General features: G+C 44.7%; 1 protein-coding gene across 16 annotated transcripts; it reads right to left on the bottom strand.

Annotated features, from left to right (window-relative positions):
* Window positions 1-309: 309 nt before the first annotated feature.
* LOC126987266 (trichohyalin-like) lies at window positions 310-16,822 on the bottom strand. Of its 16 annotated transcripts, none has more exons than XM_050844108.1 (15): window positions 16,694-16,822; window positions 14,323-14,519; window positions 12,607-12,843; window positions 11,535-12,275; window positions 10,665-11,327; window positions 10,137-10,385; window positions 9,865-10,041; window positions 9,389-9,762; window positions 7,888-8,078; window positions 6,987-7,153; window positions 6,631-6,830; window positions 4,688-4,879; window positions 4,275-4,368; window positions 2,014-2,183; window positions 310-1,125 (listed from the first exon to the last, which is right to left on the bottom strand). In XM_050844108.1, exons 1-15 carry the CDS (start codon window positions 16,716-16,718, stop codon window positions 993-995), a joined length of 3,810 nt encoding a protein of 1,269 aa, XP_050700065.1. In that variant the 5' UTR covers window positions 16,719-16,822; the 3' UTR covers window positions 310-992. The 16 variants fall into 16 exon arrangements, with proteins under 16 accessions (XP_050700065.1, XP_050700071.1, XP_050700064.1 ...); XM_050844114.1 differs by having other exon boundaries at window positions 9,865-9,936; XM_050844107.1 differs by having other exon boundaries at window positions 9,389-10,041; window positions 10,665-10,808; window positions 10,881-11,327.
* Between the last annotated feature and the right edge of the window lie 1,713 nt (window positions 16,823-18,535).

Here is an 18,535-nt window from a genome sequence, read left to right as displayed (position 1 = left end):
TCTTGTCGCTTTGTCCTTAGTCACTTAATCCCTTGAGTGTGTATTTCCTAGCAGAGGACCTCACCAAGCTACAGGAGTGGAATAAGAAGTGTCTGCTACAATTCAATGAAGGAAAATGTAAAGTCCTGGAGATTGGAGTGTTTTCCATGTGGTATTGGTGTGCTGGATATCCCTTCACTGGTAGCCTGGTAACATACACTCCCAGGTCTTTCTCTGCCTCTGTGGTGGATTGTGGAGTAATAATAATAATAATAATAATAATAATAATAATAATAATCGTAATAATGAGGAGAATAACAGCCGTGTAGATACAAAAATTTCCTTCTCTTTGACAGGTAAAAAAATATACATGTGAATCTTGTAAATAGCGTTCCTTAGACATGAAAATAAATGAATAAATAAATAAAATAAAAAGAAACATAGCTGACAACTCTCTCCCACTATGCAACTCAAAACAAAACAAGAAAATCACAACATATCCTCGGACACAGCAACTCAAAATTCCGAAGTATGTGTTGTGTGTCCGTGTTGCCAAGAAGAAGCGAAGGAAAGGATTGAAGAGAAGAAGAAAGAAAAGAAAGAAGGAGAAAGGAAGGAAAAAAAGAAAGAAAGGAACAAAGAAATAAAGAAGAAATATAGCTTCTCCCATCATGCAACTCAAAACAAAACAAGAAAATCACAACATATCCTCGGACACAGCAACGCAAAATTCCGATGTGTGTGTGTGTGTGTGTGTGTGTGTGTGTGTGTGTGTTGCTGAGAAAAAACGAAGAAAAGTATTGCAGAGAAGAAGAAAAGAAAGAAAGAAAGGAGAATGAAGGAAGGAAAACAGGAAAACAATAAAGAAAGAAAGGAAGGAAAAGGAACAAAAAAAAGGCTGCCATAATCGGTCACAGAAAAACAACAACCAACAAAACAAATAACAAGAACAGTAATAGCCTTCATAACAGCAGTAGCAATAGTAGTAGTAGTAGTAGTAGTAGTAGAAGCGATCACAAATAGTAGGGTTGGTGTGCCACAGGGTTGGTCACGTCCACTCCCACCAGGCGCATGACATCCCTCTGGAGTTCCTTGTAGTCCCTCAGTGTCCAGTTCTCCCCCAGGGTCCTCATGTGTAGCCGGCACCTGGGGGAATGGGTGATGGGTGATGGGGGGGAATGGGGGTGATGTGATATGATATGGGAAGAGAGGGTTGAGGTCTAGCTAAAGGGAAGGGAAGGGATGGGTGGAGAATGGTTAGATTGTAGAGGAAGGGAAAGGGAAGGGAAGGGAAAGAGAGAGAAGGGAAAGGAAAGTAGGAGAAGGGGAGGGAAGGGAAGGGAAGGGTGAAGAATTGTTATATTGTAGAGGAAGGGGTGGATGGAAGGGAAGGGGAGAGAAGGGAAGGGAAGGAGAGAGAAGGGAAGGGAAGGAGAGAGAAGGGAAAGGAAGGAGAGAGAAGGGAAAGGAAGGAGAGAGAAGGGAAAGGAAGGAGAGAGAAGGGAAAGGAAGGAGAAAGGAAGGGAAGGAGAGAGAAGGGAAGGAGAGAGAAAGGAAGGAGAGAGAAGGGAAGGAGAGAGAAGGGAAGGAGAGAGAAGAGAAGGAGAGAGAAGGGAAGGAGAGAGAAGGGAAGGAGAGAGAAGGGAAGGAGAGAGAAGAGAAGGAGAGAGAAGGGAAGGAGAGAGAAGGGAAGGGAAGGAGAGAGAAGGGAAAGGAAGGAGAGAGAAGGGAAGGGAAGGAGAGAGAAGGGAAGGGAAGGAGAGAGAAGGGAAGGGAAGGAGAGAGAAGGGAAGGGAAGGAGAGAGAAGGGAAGGGAAGGAGAGAGAAGGGAAGGGAAGGAGAGAGAAGGGAAAGGGAAGAGAAGGGAAAGGAAGGAGAGAGAAGGGAAAGGGAAGAGAAGGGAAGGGAAGGGAAAGGAAAGTAAAGGAATGAAAGAGAAGAGGGGAAGGGAAGAGAAGAGGAGAAGGGAAAGGAAGGGAAAGAGAATGGCTAGCCTAGGAGGTGTGCATGTCATTGAGGTGGTAGAGTGCTCACCTCCTTGCTGCTAGATGGGCATAGATGAGAGGGCAGGGCAGCGGCTTGGGCAGGGCTGTGGCGGGGAGGTGGCACAGGGCCGCGGATAGGCGCTCAACGGCCCCTACAGGAATGGCACCGGGCCCATGCGTAATCCCATAGTAGGTCGGCAGCCAGGATTTCCCGTCACTCTGAAACGCACACACACACATATTTTATTGAAGGGAAAAGGGGAGGTCTAGCTGGGGTGTGTGTGTGAGGTGGGGAAGAAGTGTTTGATTTTTTGTTAAAGCTGAAACACACACACACACACACACACACACACACACACACACACACACACACACACACACACACACACACACACACATTTTATTGAAGGGAAAAGGGGAGGTCTAGCTGTGTGTGTGTGAGGTGGAAGAAGTGTTTGATTTTTTGTTTAAGCTGAAACACACACACACACACACACACACACACACACACACACACACACACACACACACACACACACACACATTTTATTGAAGGGAAAAGGGGAGGTCTAGCTGGGATGTGTGTGTGAGGTGGGGAAGAAGTGTTTGATTTTTTGTTAAAGCTGAAACACACACACACACACACACACACACACACACACACACACACACACACACACACACACATTTTATTGAAGGGAAAAGGGGAGGTCTAGCTGGGATGTGTGTGTGTGAGGTGGGAAAGAAGTGTGTTTGATTTTTTGTTTAAGCTGAAACACACACACACACACACACACACACACACACACACACACACACACACACACACACACACACATATTTTATTGAAGGGAAAAGGGGAGGTCTAGCTGGGATGTGTGTGTGAGGTGGGGAAGAAGTGTTTGATTTTTTGTTTAAGCTGAAACACACACACACACACACACACACACACACACACACGCACACACACACATGAATAGGATAACTGGGGAAACATATAATCTTCTTTGAAACATAAAAGCAGCATTTACATATTTAGACGAAGAAATGGTGAAGAAATTAATAACATCGATGATATGTCCAAGACTGGAACATGCAGCATTAGTGTGGTCACCCAGATTGAAGAAAGAAATTAGAAAGTTGGAAAGAATACAAAGAGCAGCGACTAAATTACTGGAAACTCTGAGAGAACGTACTTATGAAGAAAGACTGGAGAACTTGGGACTAACAACACTAGAGAGCAGAAGAGAGAGAGGGGACCTAATAGCATTGGATACAAGAGGGATTGGAGAAATTGGACAGGGAAGACCTAGTGGCACGTGACAGGAGTGTGACAAGAGGCAACGGTAAGAAATTGAAGAAGAGCGACTGTAGAAGAGACATCAAGAAATACAGTTTTCCATACAGAAGCACAACAACATGGAACGGACTTGACGAGGAGACTGTGTGTGCAAAAACGATTCATGAATTTAAAGCCAAACTGGATACTAAGCGTTATGGAGACGGGACAGCACGAGCCAAGTACGACTCTTTTCCTGTATTTCACAACTAGGTAAATACACACACACACACACACACACACACACACACAAGGAGTTACTACCAAAAGAAGGAATAAACACCAGGAACGCACGAGGACACAGTAAAAAATTGAGGAAAGGAAGATGCTTGAAAGACATAAAGAAATACAGCTTCCCGACATAGAGCTTTGGAACAGACTAAGTAAGGATGTAGTATCGGCAAGGAGTGTCCAAAGCTTTAAGGAAAAACTGGATAAATACAGATATGGAGATGGGACCACACGAGCGTAAGCCCAGGCCTGTGAAACACTAATTAGGGCCATATTGCTAAACATTCTGTCCGGCAAGTTCACACATATTTGACAAGGCTTTCGTGGGAGTTTGGGGTATTTCCAGGATTAGTTTTATGGCCCTGGTGGTGGTTTGATCCTTCTTATGTACCGTGGACCTGAAGAGACACACATTAGAGCCTGATTGACCCACTCTTTGACCTTTAGAAACAGCTGATGTGAAAAGCGAAATTGTCTGATGATACGGACATAAAACTACAACTAGGTAAACACACACACACACACACACACACACACACACACACACACACACACACACACTAATACTCTGAGGAAGTCACAAATAATAATAATACTGTTTTTAATCTGAAGTTTGCAACGTAGAAAAAAATATTTGTAGACGCGATTCACAGACGATGAAAAAAATATTGAAATTCAGTGAGATACGGAGAATGTAAACACCAGAGAGAGAGAGAGAGAGAGAGTGGGGGGTGACTTACGCCGATGAAGGTGTTGAATGGTCTTCCGCTGCAATGCTGGCTTCTCAGACGGAACCCAGACCTTGATTGGGGTTCGGCAGGGGTGGTTGGCCAGCTACGAATGAACACATTATTATTATTATTATTATTATTATTATTATTATTATTATTATTATTATTAGTGGTGGTGATGGTGGTTGTCATAACTAAACACACACACACACACACACACACACACGAAAAAAAAAAAGTAATAAAAAGTAAATAAAAAAATAAATAAAAACACATAAGAAGAAGAAAAAGAAGAAAAAGGAGTAAAAAAAGAAGAGGAAAAATAACAAGATGGAGAAGAACAAAATCATCACAAAGAAAACAAAGAAAAAAAATAACAATAACAACTCCTCCCTCCCCCACCCCCCCACCCCACCACCCACCTCCGCAGCGATCTATAGTAGACCTCCACCCAGGTGATGTGCGGGGAGTAGCTGGCCATGAAGAGGTGGCAGCCCCTCGTGACGGCCCTCCTCTCCTCCTCAACCTGGCTCTTCTGTACCCCGTCACTGTACACTACAATCTGCTCCGGCACTGGTCGCCTGTACTGCCCCGTCAGACACTCCAGCAGGCGACTAGGGAGGAGGGGGGAGGGGGGGAGACATGATTAGGGGGTGGGAGTTGTGAGATTAGGGGTGGAACGGAGATGAGAGATTAGGGGGGCGGAAGGGAGTTTGTGAGATTAGGGGTGGAACGGAGATGAGAGATTAGGGGGGCGGAAGGGAGTTTGTGAGATTAGGGGTGGAACGGAGATGAGAGATTAGGGGGGTGGAAGGGAGTTTGTGAGATTAGGGGTGGAACGGAGATGAGAGATTAGGGGGGCGGAATGGAGTTTGTGAGATTAGGAGTGGAACGGAGATGAGAGATTAGGGGGGCGGAAGGGAGTTTGTGAGATTAGGGGTGGAACGGAGATGAGAGATTAGGGGGGCGGAAGGGAGTTTGTGAGATTAGGGGTGGAACGGAGATGAGAGATTAGGGGGGCGGAATGGAGTTTGTGAGATTAAGGGTGGAACGGAGATGAGAGATTAGGGGGGCAGAAGGGAGTTTGTGAGATTAGGGGTGGAACGGAGATGAGAGATTAGGGGCGGAAGGAGTTTGTGAGATTAGGGTGGAAACGAGATGAGAGATTAGGGGCGAATGGAGTTTGTGAGATTAGGGGTGGAACGAAGATGAGAGATTAGGGGGGTGGAATGGAGTTTGTGAGATTAGGGGTGGAACGGAGATGAGAGATTAGGGGGGCGGAATGGAGTTTGTGAGATTAGGGGTGGAACGGAGATGAGAGATTAGGGGGGCGGAATGGAGTTTGTGAGATTAGGGGTGGAACGGAGATGAGAGATTAGGGGGGCGGAATGGAGTTTGTGAGATTAAGGGTGGAACGGAGATGAGAGATTAGGGTGTGTGTGTGTCCTTTCTGCTCACGCCTAATAAGTAGCTTGACAAAAGAATTAATGTTGACTGAATTATCTACTGAGGAACTCCTTAATACCTGATACACCGCCCCTCCCCCCCCAACACACACACAGAAGGGGTGACAAGCTATATGAATGTTTGGTGATGATGCTAAAATAATAATGAGGGTGGCTAATGAAGATGACTGTGTAGCCCTGAGCCAAGATCTTGATAGAATAAGTGAATGGTCACGCAAATGGGAAATGACATTCAGTACAGAGAAGTGTAGCGTGATGGAGTTTGGTAAGAGCAGTAGATGAATATTGGGGAAAGAATCATGAAAAAAACTGAGGAAAAAGATCTGGGAGTGATCGTAACAGACAAGTTATCCTTTGGAAAACATATAGACCGGATAACTGGGGAAACATACAATCTTCTTAGAAACATAAAAGCAGCATTTACATATTTAGATGAAGAAATGGTGAAGAAACTAATAACATCGATGATACGTCCAAGATTGGAACATGCAGCATTAGTGTGGTCACCTAGATTGAAGAAAGAAATTAAAAAGTTGGAAAGAATACAAAGAACAGCGACTAAATTACTGGAAACTCTGAGAGAACATACTCATGAAGAAAGACTGGAGAACTTGGGACTAACAACACTGGAGAGCAGAAGAGAGAGAGGGGACCTAATAGCATTGTACAGGATACACGAGGGATTGGAGAAATTGGACAGGGAAGACCTAGTGGAACGTGACAGAAGTGTGACAAGAGGCAATGGTAAGAAATTGAAGAAGAGCGACTGTAGGAGAGACATCAAGAAATACAGTTTTCCATACAGAAGCATAACAACATGGAACGGACTTGACGAGGAGACTGTGTGTGCAAAAACGATTCATGAATTTAAAGCCAAACACACACACACACACACACACCGGGTCATATTGGTGAGGTCAGCGATGGCGGAGTCCTCACTTGGCTGTGTTTGAACCTCTGTCAAGTATTGCCCGCTGCTGAGGTTTGCCGACGCCACCACTGCCCCCACCATCAGCCCCCTTCCCTGCGCTGGCCCGGCATTGGTGTGGTGGAGCTTGTGGTGGTGCAGCCCCATCACCATAAGGGACGGGGCTAGGTGCTGGGAAGGATGGGGTGTCAAGGTGTACATATATACTTTTTTTTACACTAAAGATGAAGAAAAAGAAGTTTGAAAGATTGAGACTTTGATGAGATTCCTAAAGTGTAGCTCATTGCACACACACACACACACACACACACACACACACAGACATACAGGCAGTGCGGCAACGCGTGGACCCCTCATCTGGCAGCCTCCAATTTTAGCGTTGATCTTGGCGAGCAGACTTCCGAGGGCGGCCGGGCGGGGGTGTTGCACTGTCCTGGGGTACACACACTGCGTCGCCACCCCCAGGCACAGGTCACCCACCACCTTGACCCGACCTGACCAGAGGGAAGAGAGAGTGGGTTTAGATGCCCTTGGGTTCGAACACACACACACACATATCCCATCCCATCCCTTGCCTTTCTTTTCCATTCCCTCCCTTTCCTTCCCATCTTCTCCCTTCCCTTCCCTCCCTATCCTTTTCTTCCCTTCCCTTCCCATCCTTTCTGTTCCCTTCCCTTCCCTTGCCTTTCTTTTCCATTCCCTCCCTTTCCTTCCCATCTTCTCCCTTCTCTTTCTTTTCCCTTCCCTTCCCTCCCTATCCTTTTCTTCCCTTCCCTTCCCATCCTTTCTGTTCCGGAAACTCTGAGAGAAGGTACTTATGAAGAAAGACTGGAGAAATTGGGACTAACAACACTGGAGAGCAGAAGAGAGGGGACCTAATAGCATTGGATACAAGAGGGATTGGAGAAATTGGACAGGGAAGACCTAGTGGAACGTGACAGAAGTGTGACAAGAGGCAACGGTAAGAAATTGAAGAAGAGCGACTGTAGGAGAGACATCAAGAAATACAGTTTTCCATACAGAAGCATAACAACATGGAACGGACTTGACGAGGAGACTGTGTGTGCAAAAACGATTCATGAATTTAAAGCCAAACTGGATAAAAAGCGTTATGGAGACGGGACACCACGAGCCTAGTACAGTTCTTTTCCTGTATTTCATAACTAGGTAAATACAACTAGGTAAATACCCCCCCCCACCCCCCCCACCCCATTCTCCCTTCACCCACCATACATATATCTGTCCGGCACCACCACCATCACCATCTGCAGGCCAGGGTAGGTTGTGGTTAGGTCCTGCAGGTCCGTCAGGGGGTTGTGACCTGGTTGACAGCGGGCAGCGGGCAATCGGAGCTGGACAGGCCCGGCCACCTCCACGCCCCTGGTCCGCCCGGCTTGTTTGAGGTGGATCAGGAAGGTACTGTGGAGGAGGCTGGGTTAGAAGGGAAGGACTTAGGCTGACCAAGGCAAGCCCAACCCAGCCAGACTCAGCTCAGCCCAACCCAAGCTAACTAAACCTAACCCAGCCTAACTTAAGCTAACCAAACCTAGCCCAAGCTAACTTAACCAAGCCCAACCAAACCTAACCCAGCCTAACTTAAGCTAACCTAACCAAGCCCCACCCAGTCAGACTCAGCCCAGCCCAACCCAAGCTAACTAAACCTAACCCAGCCTAACTTAAGCTAACCAAACCTAGCCCAACCCAGGCCAGTCAGACTCAGCCCAGCCCAACCCAAGCTAACTTATCCTAGCCCAGCCCTGACCCAGCCTAACTTAAGCTAACCAAACCCATCCCATCCCATCCCAGCCAAGCCAAACCCAACCCACCCAGACTCAGCCAGCTAACCAACCTAGCCTGAAGCTAACCAAGCTAACAAACCCAGCCCATCCCAATCCCAGCCCAACAAGCCAACCAAACCCATCCCAGCCAAGCCCAACCCACTCAGACTCAGCCCAGCCCAACCCAAGCTAACTTAACCTAGCCCAGCCTGACCCAGCCTAACTTAAGCTAACCAAACCCATCCCATCCCAGCCCAGCCCAGCCCAGACAGACTCAGCCCAGCCCAACCCAAGCTAACTTAACCTAGCCCAGCCTGACCCAGCCTAACTTAAGCTAACCAAACCCATCCCATCCCAGCCCAGCCCAGCCCAGACAGACTCAGCCCAGCCCAACCCAAGCTAACTTAACCTAGCCCAGCCTGACCCAGCCTAACGTAAGCTAACCAAACCCATCCCATCCCATCCCAGCCCAGCCCAGACAGACTCAGCCCAGCCCAACCCAAGCTAACTTAACCTAGCCCAGCCTGACCCAGCCTAACTTAAGCTAACCAAACCCATCCCATCCAAGCCGAGCCCACCACAGACACTCAGCCCAGCCCAACCCAAGCTAACTTAACCTAGCCCAGCCTGACCCAGCCTAACTTAAGCAAACCAAACCCAGCCCAGCCAAGCCAAGCCCAACCCAGACTCAACCCAAGCTAACTTAACCTAGCCCAGCCTGACCCAGCCTAACGTAAGCTAACCAAACCCATCCCATCCCATCCCAGCCCAGCCCAACCCAAGCTAACTTAACCTAGCCCAGCCTGACCCAGCCTAACTTAAGCTAACCAAACCCAACCCAGCCCAACCCAAGCTAACTTAACCTAGCCCAACCGAACTGAACCCAGCCTGACCCATCCCAACCCAAGGCATATCAATTCAACCCAAATCAACCGGGCCCCACACACTCACGCTAGTTGGTTGTTGGTGGTGTTCTCGGCATAGCTATAGAGCGCCCAGGTGTGGAGTGTGGCAGGGATGTGGAAGAAGTGTTTGCCTTGATCCACGTGTATTGCGTCTTCCACCTGTGTTGCGTGTTGTACCTCCTCCACTTCTTCCGCTTGTGGTCGATCTATTTCCGCTCCTTCTTCTTCTTCCGTCTCTGTTTCATCATCTCTCTCCTCTTCCTCCTTTCTTCCTATTCCAATTTTCCTTTCTTCTTTATTTCTTTCTTCTTTCATCGGTGTTTCTGCTTCTGTCTTTCGTAGTTTTTCCTCTTCTTTTTCTTCTCCCATTTGTCTTCTTCCGGTTTTTCTTCCTTTCTGCAATTCTCTTCCTTTATCAACCTTCGTTCCCTCTTCTGTCTTTCTTAAATTGTCTTCTTTTTCTTCTCCCATTTGTCTTCTTTCAGTTTTTCTTCCTTTCTGCAATTCTCTTCCTTTATCAACCTCCTTTTCTTCTTCTGTTTTTCTCAATTTGTCTTCTTTTCTTCCTTCCTCAATTTCTCCTCCTTCCTCCACCTCCTTTTCTTCTTCTGTTTCTCTCAAATTGTCTTCTTTTCTTCCCTCTTCCATTTGTCTTCCTTCAAATTTTCTTCCTTTCTCTAATTCCCTTCCTTTATCAACCTTCGTTCCCTCTTCTGTCTTCTCTAATTGTCTTTTTTTTTCATTTGTCTTCCTTCAAATTTTCTTCCTTTCTCTAATTCCCTTCCTTTATCCACCTCCTTTTCTTCTTCTGTTTTTCTCAATTTGTCTTCTTTTCTTCCTTCCTCAATTTCTCCTCCTTCCTCCACCTCCTTTTCTTCTTCTGTTTCTCTCAAATTGTCTTCTTTTCTTCCCTCTTTCATCTGTTTTCCTTCTAATTTTCTTCCTTCCTCAATTTTTCTTCCTTTATCAATGTCCTTTTCTTCTTCTGTCTTTCTTAAATTGTCTTCTTTTCTTCCCTCTTCCACTTGTCTTCCTTCCTCCACCTCCTCTTCTTCTTCTGTCTTTCTCAATTTGTCTTCTTTTCTTCCCTCTTGCAGCTGTTTTCCTTCTAATTTTCTTCCTTCCTCAATTTTTCTTCCTTTATCAACGTCCTTTTCTTCCTCTGTCTTTCTCAATTTGTCTTCTTTTCTTCCCTCTTCCATTTGTCTTCCTTCAAATTTTCTTCCTTCCTGCTTTTCTTCTCCTTTATCCTCCTTTTCTTCTTCTGTCTTTCTCAATTTGTCTTCTTTTCTTCCCTCTTCCACTTGTCTTCCTTCCTCCACCTCCTCTTCTTCTTCTGTCTTTCTCAAATTGTCTTCTTTTCTTCCCTCTTCCACTTGTCTTCCTTCCTCCACCTCCTTTTCTTCTTCTGTCTTTCTCAAATTGTCTTCTTTTCTTCCCTCTTCCACTTGTCTTCCTTCCTCCACCTCCTCTTCTTCTTCTGTCTTTCTCAATTTGTCTTCTTTTCTTCCCTCTTCCACTTGTCTTCCTTCCTCCACCTCCTTTTCTTCTCCTGTCTTTCTCAATTTGTCTTCTTTTCTTCCCTCTTCCACTTGTCTTCCTTCCTCAATTTCTCTTCCTTCCTCCACCTCCTTTTCTTCTCCCGTCTTTCTTAATTTGTCTTCTTTTTCCTCTTCCATCTCTCTTCTTTCTTCCTCTCTGTCTCTTCCCTCTTTGTCCACCTGTTCTCTCTCTCCTGTCTTCCTTGTTTCCTCCTCTTCTTCTCTTTCCTCCTCCTCCTCCTCCTCCTCCTCTCTTCCTTTATCTCTCATTCTTCCTCTCTCCTTCCTGCTTGCCTCTTCAATGTCTTCCACCTCTTCCATTTTCCTTTCTTCTAATCTTCTTCCTTCCTCCTCCTCCTCCTCTTCATCTTCTTTCACCTCCTTCTCTTCCTCCTCCGCTTCTTTTTCTTCCACCTCCTCCTTCTTCTCCTCTTCTTCCACCTTCTCACAAGTGGAGGTGGAGGAGGTGGTGGTGGAGGTGGTGTTTAAAAGTAAGATTAGTATTATTTTATTTATTAGTATTATTTTTATTTTTATTCAATTTATTTATTTATTTATGTCATTTATTTAGGAAGCAAAGCACTAGACAACTCTCTCTCTCTCTCTCTCTCTCTCTCTCTCTCTCTCTCTCTCTCTCTCTCTCTCTCTCACCATTATCAGCTCCAAGCCAAAGAATCCATGCTTCAAGGGGTGGGGTGTGGGGGGAGGGGGAAGATAGGGGGCAGCAGTGAGGGAGAAGGAGGAGGAAGAGGAAGAGGAGGAGAAGGAGGACAAGGAGGAAGGAGAGAAGAATGAAGAAGAGGAGGAGGAGAGAGGAGAGATGTTAGTAGAAGTTCTATGGATGTTAGTAAGAGGGGACAGGCTATGGACACCAGTAGAAGGGTTAGTAGGAGAGACAGTATTAGCAATGGTACACAAGTTATGGACACCAGTAGAAGGGTTAGTAGGAGAGACAGTATTAGCAATGGTACACAAGTTATGGACACCAGTAGAAGGGTTAGTAGGAGAGACAGTATTAGCAATGGTACACAAGTTATGGACACCAGTAGAAGGGTTAGTAGGAGAGACAGTATTAGCAATGGTACACAAGTTATGGACACCAGTAGAAGGGTTAGTAGGAGAGACAGTAGTACCAATCATAGGCAACTTATAGGCATTGGTAGTAGTAGTAGTAGTAGTAGTAGTAGTAGTAGTAGTAGTAGTAACAACATACAAGTTATAGACACAAGCACTTGGAGAGAAACAACCACCCCCTCCACATCTATACTCCACTGGTGATGTCTCCACCCCTCCACCACCACCACCACCATGGACAGGGGAAGGAGTGGAGTCGGGGGAGGACCAGTAGAGGTTGGCACCCCGCATGTTGGGGATAGATATGATCCTCACAAGCTGGGGAGGAGAAATGGGGATGAGAGAGAGAGAGAGAGAGAGAGAGAGAGAAATCATAAAATAACCATACAATATAATATCATAGCAACATTTCGCATCCCATTACTATAAAAAAAATACAACCCCCATACATCCCACTCCCCCACATCTATTACAGTGCACCGTTCCCCTCTCCTCATCCACTACATCTTCCCCTACAACACCCCGTCGACAACCACTCATCCACAACATATCCCATGATCCCACTCCACAACCACTCACTATACCTCCCTCCCATACACTCTTATCCACACCCACACCCACACCCACTCCGTCACCCCCCCACACTCACCTCCACAGGCACAAACACACTAGGGTGCAGTTCGACACAGTTCAGGCTGGGGTACTTCAAGGTGAGGCCGTGTACCTCTCGGAAGTACTCAGCGATGGTTAGAAGCCCTCGCCTGGATGCCTCCTCGCCAGGGAACAGAACCGCCTGTCTATCAGCGCCCAAGCGTGAGACTCCGACTACCATGTGCTGGCGCTGACGATACTGGCCGATAGGGGGTGCCTCGTACACAAGCTCAACCTGGTATGTGTGTGTGCGTGTGTGTGTGTGTGTATTTTGTATTGTAAGTTTATGATTAGGTACATACACATAGACAGTAAAGTATAAATATAAACACAATGTACATCTCTCGGGTCAAGATATGGGCTGGAACTATAAGACATGCGCTTCTTACATCAGCTATTTCTAAAGATCAAAGAGAGGGTCAGTCGGATTCTAATGAGTGTTTCTTCAACTTCACGGTACAGAGGAAGGGAAACACTACCACCAGGGTCATAAAACTACCCCTGGAAATGCTCACAACTCCTACGAAAGCCTTGTCAAATGTGTGTTCTTGGGCAGCGAAATCTTGTAATGCGACCCTTGAAGTTTCCAGTTAAGGTTTTGAGTTAAGGAGAGACTGAGAATGTTGACAGTGGAAGGTGATATATATGAGGGTTACAGAAGAACAGTGAATAGGTGTTTGGAAGATGAGAGAGAGAACTTGAAGAATGTGTAAGAGGGAGAAAGGATAAGAGAGAAAGGGAGGAAAGGGAAAAAGAGAGAGAAATGGTAAGAAAGAGAATGGGTGAGAGAGAGAGAGAGAGAGAGAGAGAGAGAGAGAGAGAGAGAGAGAGAGAGAGAGAGTGTTAGTGTGTGTGTGTGTTTTACAGGAAGGGAGGCAGATCAAGAGCAGAAAACCAAAAAAACAGCAACATTAAAGCCCACTAGAAGCCTTTGACTCCACTCCATCAAGCAGAACTGTGTGTGTGTGTGTGTGTGTGTGTGTGTGTGTGTGTGTGTGTGTGTGTGTGTGTGTGTGTGTGTGTGTGGAGCCCTTCATATGGAGACGGACAAGGCCCCTGTATATGGACAGCTTCTGCGCGGGGGAGAAGAACTGGCAGGGACGATACAGAATGCCCAACCATGAGGAAGCTGATTTAGCGAGAGAGGAGATATGAGGTTTCCAGTTGATATTCTGAGTTAAGGATGAACCGAGGATGTTTAGTGTAGAAGAAGGTGACAGCTGAGTGTTGTCGAAGATTAGGGGACAGGTGTTTGGAATGTGAAAATAGTAGTAGTAGTAGTAGTAGTAGAAGGTAGCTGAGTTTGTTGAAGAATAGGGGTAGGTGTTTGGAAGATGAAAGTAGTTAAATGGTGGTGGTAGTAGTAGTAGTAGTAGTAGTAGTAGTAGCAATGGGTAGCTGAGTGTTGTCAAAGAATAGGGGATAGGTGTTTGGAAGATTGTGTCTAGTTGATAGGTGGAGAAATTGAGTTTTTGAGGCATTGAAGGACACCAATTTAAGTTCCTCTTGCCCCATACAGAAATGATAGCAAGGTTACACTTATTTCTTAACCCTCGAACTGTCTCTTGGCTACAAAACTCAATCAGTCGAGCACCAAACAAAATGATACCATACTTTTTAAACCCTTGGACTATGCCTATGAAAATCAACCAATCAATCCATCTATTAGTTAACCACACATTAAACAAACCACCACAAACACCTCGGCACCTACCCTTGCCCTCTCCAGCTGCGCGATAAGGGTGTTCCGCTGCCTGGGCTTGAGGGTGCGGGACAGATCCTGGTGCACGGAGACCAGCCAGGCGCGCAGGTGGTCCAGAAGGGGCAGCCCAGCCACATACGCGCCCTCCAGACTGCTGCCGCTGGTGTCCTGGGTGATGGAGGGGCTGTTGGTGCTGTCTGACGGGGAGCCTGAGGGGGAGGGGATGGGAATTATTTATTTATTTATTTTTCACAGCAAGGGAGACATCTGAAGGGCACGAAACAAATGTAATAATAGAGAAGATGGCGCCACTATAAACATTTGCCTGCGCCATGACGGGCTGGGGCCAAAAAAGAAAAAAAGTAGATGACAGGTGTTTGGAAGATTGCGTCGCGTAGTCAGGTGGAGAAATTGAGTTTTTGAGGCACTGAAGGGCACCAGGTTCCCCCTACCCCATTCAGATGTGACAGCAAGGTTACACTAATGAAGATTACATTAATAAAGACAATAGCTATGTGTCTGCTGGTGCTGTCTGACGGGGACTGTGTGTGTGTGTGTGTGTGTGTGTGTGTGTGTGTGTGTGTGTGTGTGGGTGGGTGGGGGGGGGGGGGGGTAATTATAAGTAGATGAAAGGTGTTTGGAAGATTGCGTCGCGTAGTCAGGTGGAGAAATTGAGTTTTTGAGGCGCTGAAGGACACCAGGTTCCTCCTACCCCATTCAGATGTGACAGCAAGGTTACACTAATGAAGGATACATTAAACATTAGAACACAAAAAAGTCTGCCATGCACTGCTCCTGTAAAGATATTAGGATGAGGGGTCAAAAAAGAGGTCAATTTCAGGTGGAGAAGTGTCTTGATACTCCCTTCGTGAAAGCGTTCAAGTCGTAGGCAGGAGGAAATGTAGACAAAGGAAGGCTGTTCAGTTTACCAGCAGAAAAAAATGAAGGAGTAAAGATGCTGGTTAACTCTTGCATAAGGGATTTGGACAGCACAGGGATGAAAGAGTGAAGATGCTGGTTAACTCTTGCATAAGGGATTTGGACAGCGCAGGGATGAAAGAGTGAAGATGCTGGTTAACTCTTGCATAAGGGATTTGGACAGCACAGGGATGAAAGAATGAAGATGCTGGTTAACTCTTGCATAAGGGGTTTGGACAGCACAGGGATGAAAGAGTGAAGATGCTGGTTAACTCTTGCATAAGGGATTTGGACAGCACAGGGATGAAAGAGTGAAGATGCTGGTTAACTCTTGCTTAAGGGATTTGGACAGCACAGGGATGAAAGAGTGAAGATGCTGGTTAACTCTTGCATAAGGGATTTGGACAGCACAGGGATGAAAGAGTGAAGATGCTGGTTAACTCTTGCATAAGGGATTTGGACAGCACAGGGATGAAAGAGTGAAGATGCTGGTTAACTCTTGCATAAGGGATTTGGACAGCACAGGGATGAAAGAGTGAAGATGCTGGTTAACTCTTGCATAAGGGATTTGGACAGCACAGGGATGAAAGAGTGAAGATGCTGGTTAACTCTTGCATAAGGGATTTGGACAGTACAGGGATGAAAGAGTGAAGATGCTGGTTAACTCTTGCATAAGGGATTTGGACAGTACAGGGATGAAAGAGTGGAGATGCTGGTTAACTCTTGCATAAGGGATTTGGACAGCACAGGGATGAAAGAGTGAAGATGCTGGTTAACTCTTGCATAAGGGATTTGGACAGCACAGGGATGAAAGAGTGAAGATGCTGGTTAACTCTTGCATAAGGGATTTGGACAGTACAGGGATGAAAGAGTGAAGATGCTGGTTAACTCTTGCATAAGGGATTTGGACAGCACAGGGATGAAAGAGTGAAGATGCTGGTTAACTTTTGCATAAGGGATTTGGACAGCACAGGGATGAAAGAGTGAAGATGCTGGTTAACTCTTGCATAAGGGATTTGGACAGCACAGGGATGAAAGAGTGAAGATGCTGGTTAACTCTTGCATAAGGGATTTGGACAGTACAGGGATGAAGGAGTGAAGATGCTGGTTAACTCTTGCATAAGGGATTTGGACAGCACAGGGATGAAAGAGTGAAGATGCTGGTTAACTCTTGCATAAGGGATTTGGACAGCACAGGGATGAAAGAGTGAAGATGCTGGTTAACTCTTGCATAAGGGATTTGGACAGTGTAGGATATAAGCGCCGGTCAGTGTAAACGAATCAAATTAACAAAGAAAACAAAAACAAAGAAATAACGAAAAAAAAAAAACGAATCCAAACATAAACAAAACCACGTGCTTAAGAAACCAACCCCGCTACCCTTCCTTATTTCCTCCTTTATCTCCGTATTTTCAAGTCTCCGCCGTCTGTCAAACCCATACAATTAAAGCCATACATTTCTTACCTAACATACATCCCCGGCCGGCCATGACTCGCGGTATTTAAGGGAGAAAATGGAGAAAATATGGCGATTCTGTGCGTCGTGTGGGCAATGGCGGGGTGGCGGGCGCGTTCACTGCCCAAGAAAAAATAATATAATAATAAATAATAATAAAATAATGACAGCAATGATGGTAATAATAGTAATGATAATAATAGTAATACGTCATCATTAGCATCATCTGGTACTGTGGTTCATACTTGTAACAATAAACTATCAATCAATCAATCAATCAATAGTTCTGTGTATAATATGACCTGCCCAAGTTTATTTTTTTTGTTTTTTATTAAGTTATTTTAGTGTTATAATTGTCAAGAACATTATAAAACGATTTCTGACTTGCACATTATCCTTTTTCAACTCAGCCCTATCTAATAAACTATATATGATTTTATACCACACTACTAATTACCACATACATTTTAGCCCGTCAATCCATAAACGAGACAGTCAACAAAATCGTTAAACTGTCAAAAACAATAAAAAAATAAATCTGACTTGCACGCTATCCTCTTTCAAATGATTGGCGAATATGCAACTCAGCGTCATATAATTAAAATATACACGACTACATATCACATAATTAACTACCACACACATATTAATAGGAGATATATAAATAAGGAAAGAGAGAACCTAAACGCATCTGACTTGCACATTATCCTCTTTCAAAATATTTCTGGATATACAACTCACCGTCATCCAATAAATAAATACATACCTACACACCACACTATTAACTACCACACACATATTAATAGGAGATATATAAATAAGGAAAGAGAGGACCTAAAACTATCTGACTTGCACATTATCCTCTTTCAAATCATTGCTGGAAATAAAACTCCCCGTCATGCAATAAAAAAATACATACCTACACACCACACTATTAACTCCCACACACATATTAATAGGAGATATATAAACAATAGATAGTTAGATAAGGAAAGAGAACCTAAAATTAACTGACTTGCACATTATCCTCTTTCAAAATATTTCTGGATATACAACTCACCGTCATCCAATAAAAAAATACATGACTACACACCACACTATTAACTACCACACACATATTAATAGGAGATATATAAATAAGGAAAGAGAGGACCTAAAACTATCTGACTTGCACATTATCCTCTTTCAAAATATTTCTGGATATACAACTCCCCGTCATCCAATAAAAAAATACATACCTACACACCACACTATTAAATACCACACACATATTGATAGGAGATATATAAACAATAGACAGATATATAAGGAAAGAGAATCTAAAATTATCTGCCTTGCACATTATCCTCTTTCAAATGATTGGCGGATATGCAACTCAGCGTCATATAATTAAAATATACACGACTACATATCACACAATTAACTACCACACACATATTAATAGGAGATATATAAATAAGGAAAGAGAGAGCCTAAACATATCTGACTTGCACATTATCCTCTTTCAAATCATTGCTGGAAATACAACTCACCGTCATCCAATAAAAAAATACATACCTACACACCACATTATTAACTACCACACACATATTAATAGGAGATATATAAACAATAGATAGTTAGATAAGGAAAGAGAACCTAAAATTATCTGACTTGCACATTATCCTCTTTCAAATCATTGCTGGAAATAAAACTCCCCGTCATGCAATAAAAAAATACATACCTACACACCACACTATTAACTCCCACACACATATTGATAAGAGATACATAAACAATCTCCTTCAATTTAGAGAGATAGAGATGTATTGACAGATGGGAAGGGTCGTCAGTCGTCATGGGGGTGTAAGC

This window comes from Eriocheir sinensis, chromosome 64 (assembly GCF_024679095.1).
Source record: "Eriocheir sinensis breed Jianghai 21 chromosome 64, ASM2467909v1, whole genome shotgun sequence".
Classification (NCBI taxonomy): domain Eukaryota; kingdom Metazoa; phylum Arthropoda; class Malacostraca; order Decapoda; family Varunidae; genus Eriocheir; species Eriocheir sinensis.
Note: the sequence above shows the minus strand (reverse complement) of the source record. Positions and strands in the feature narration are given on the sequence as shown.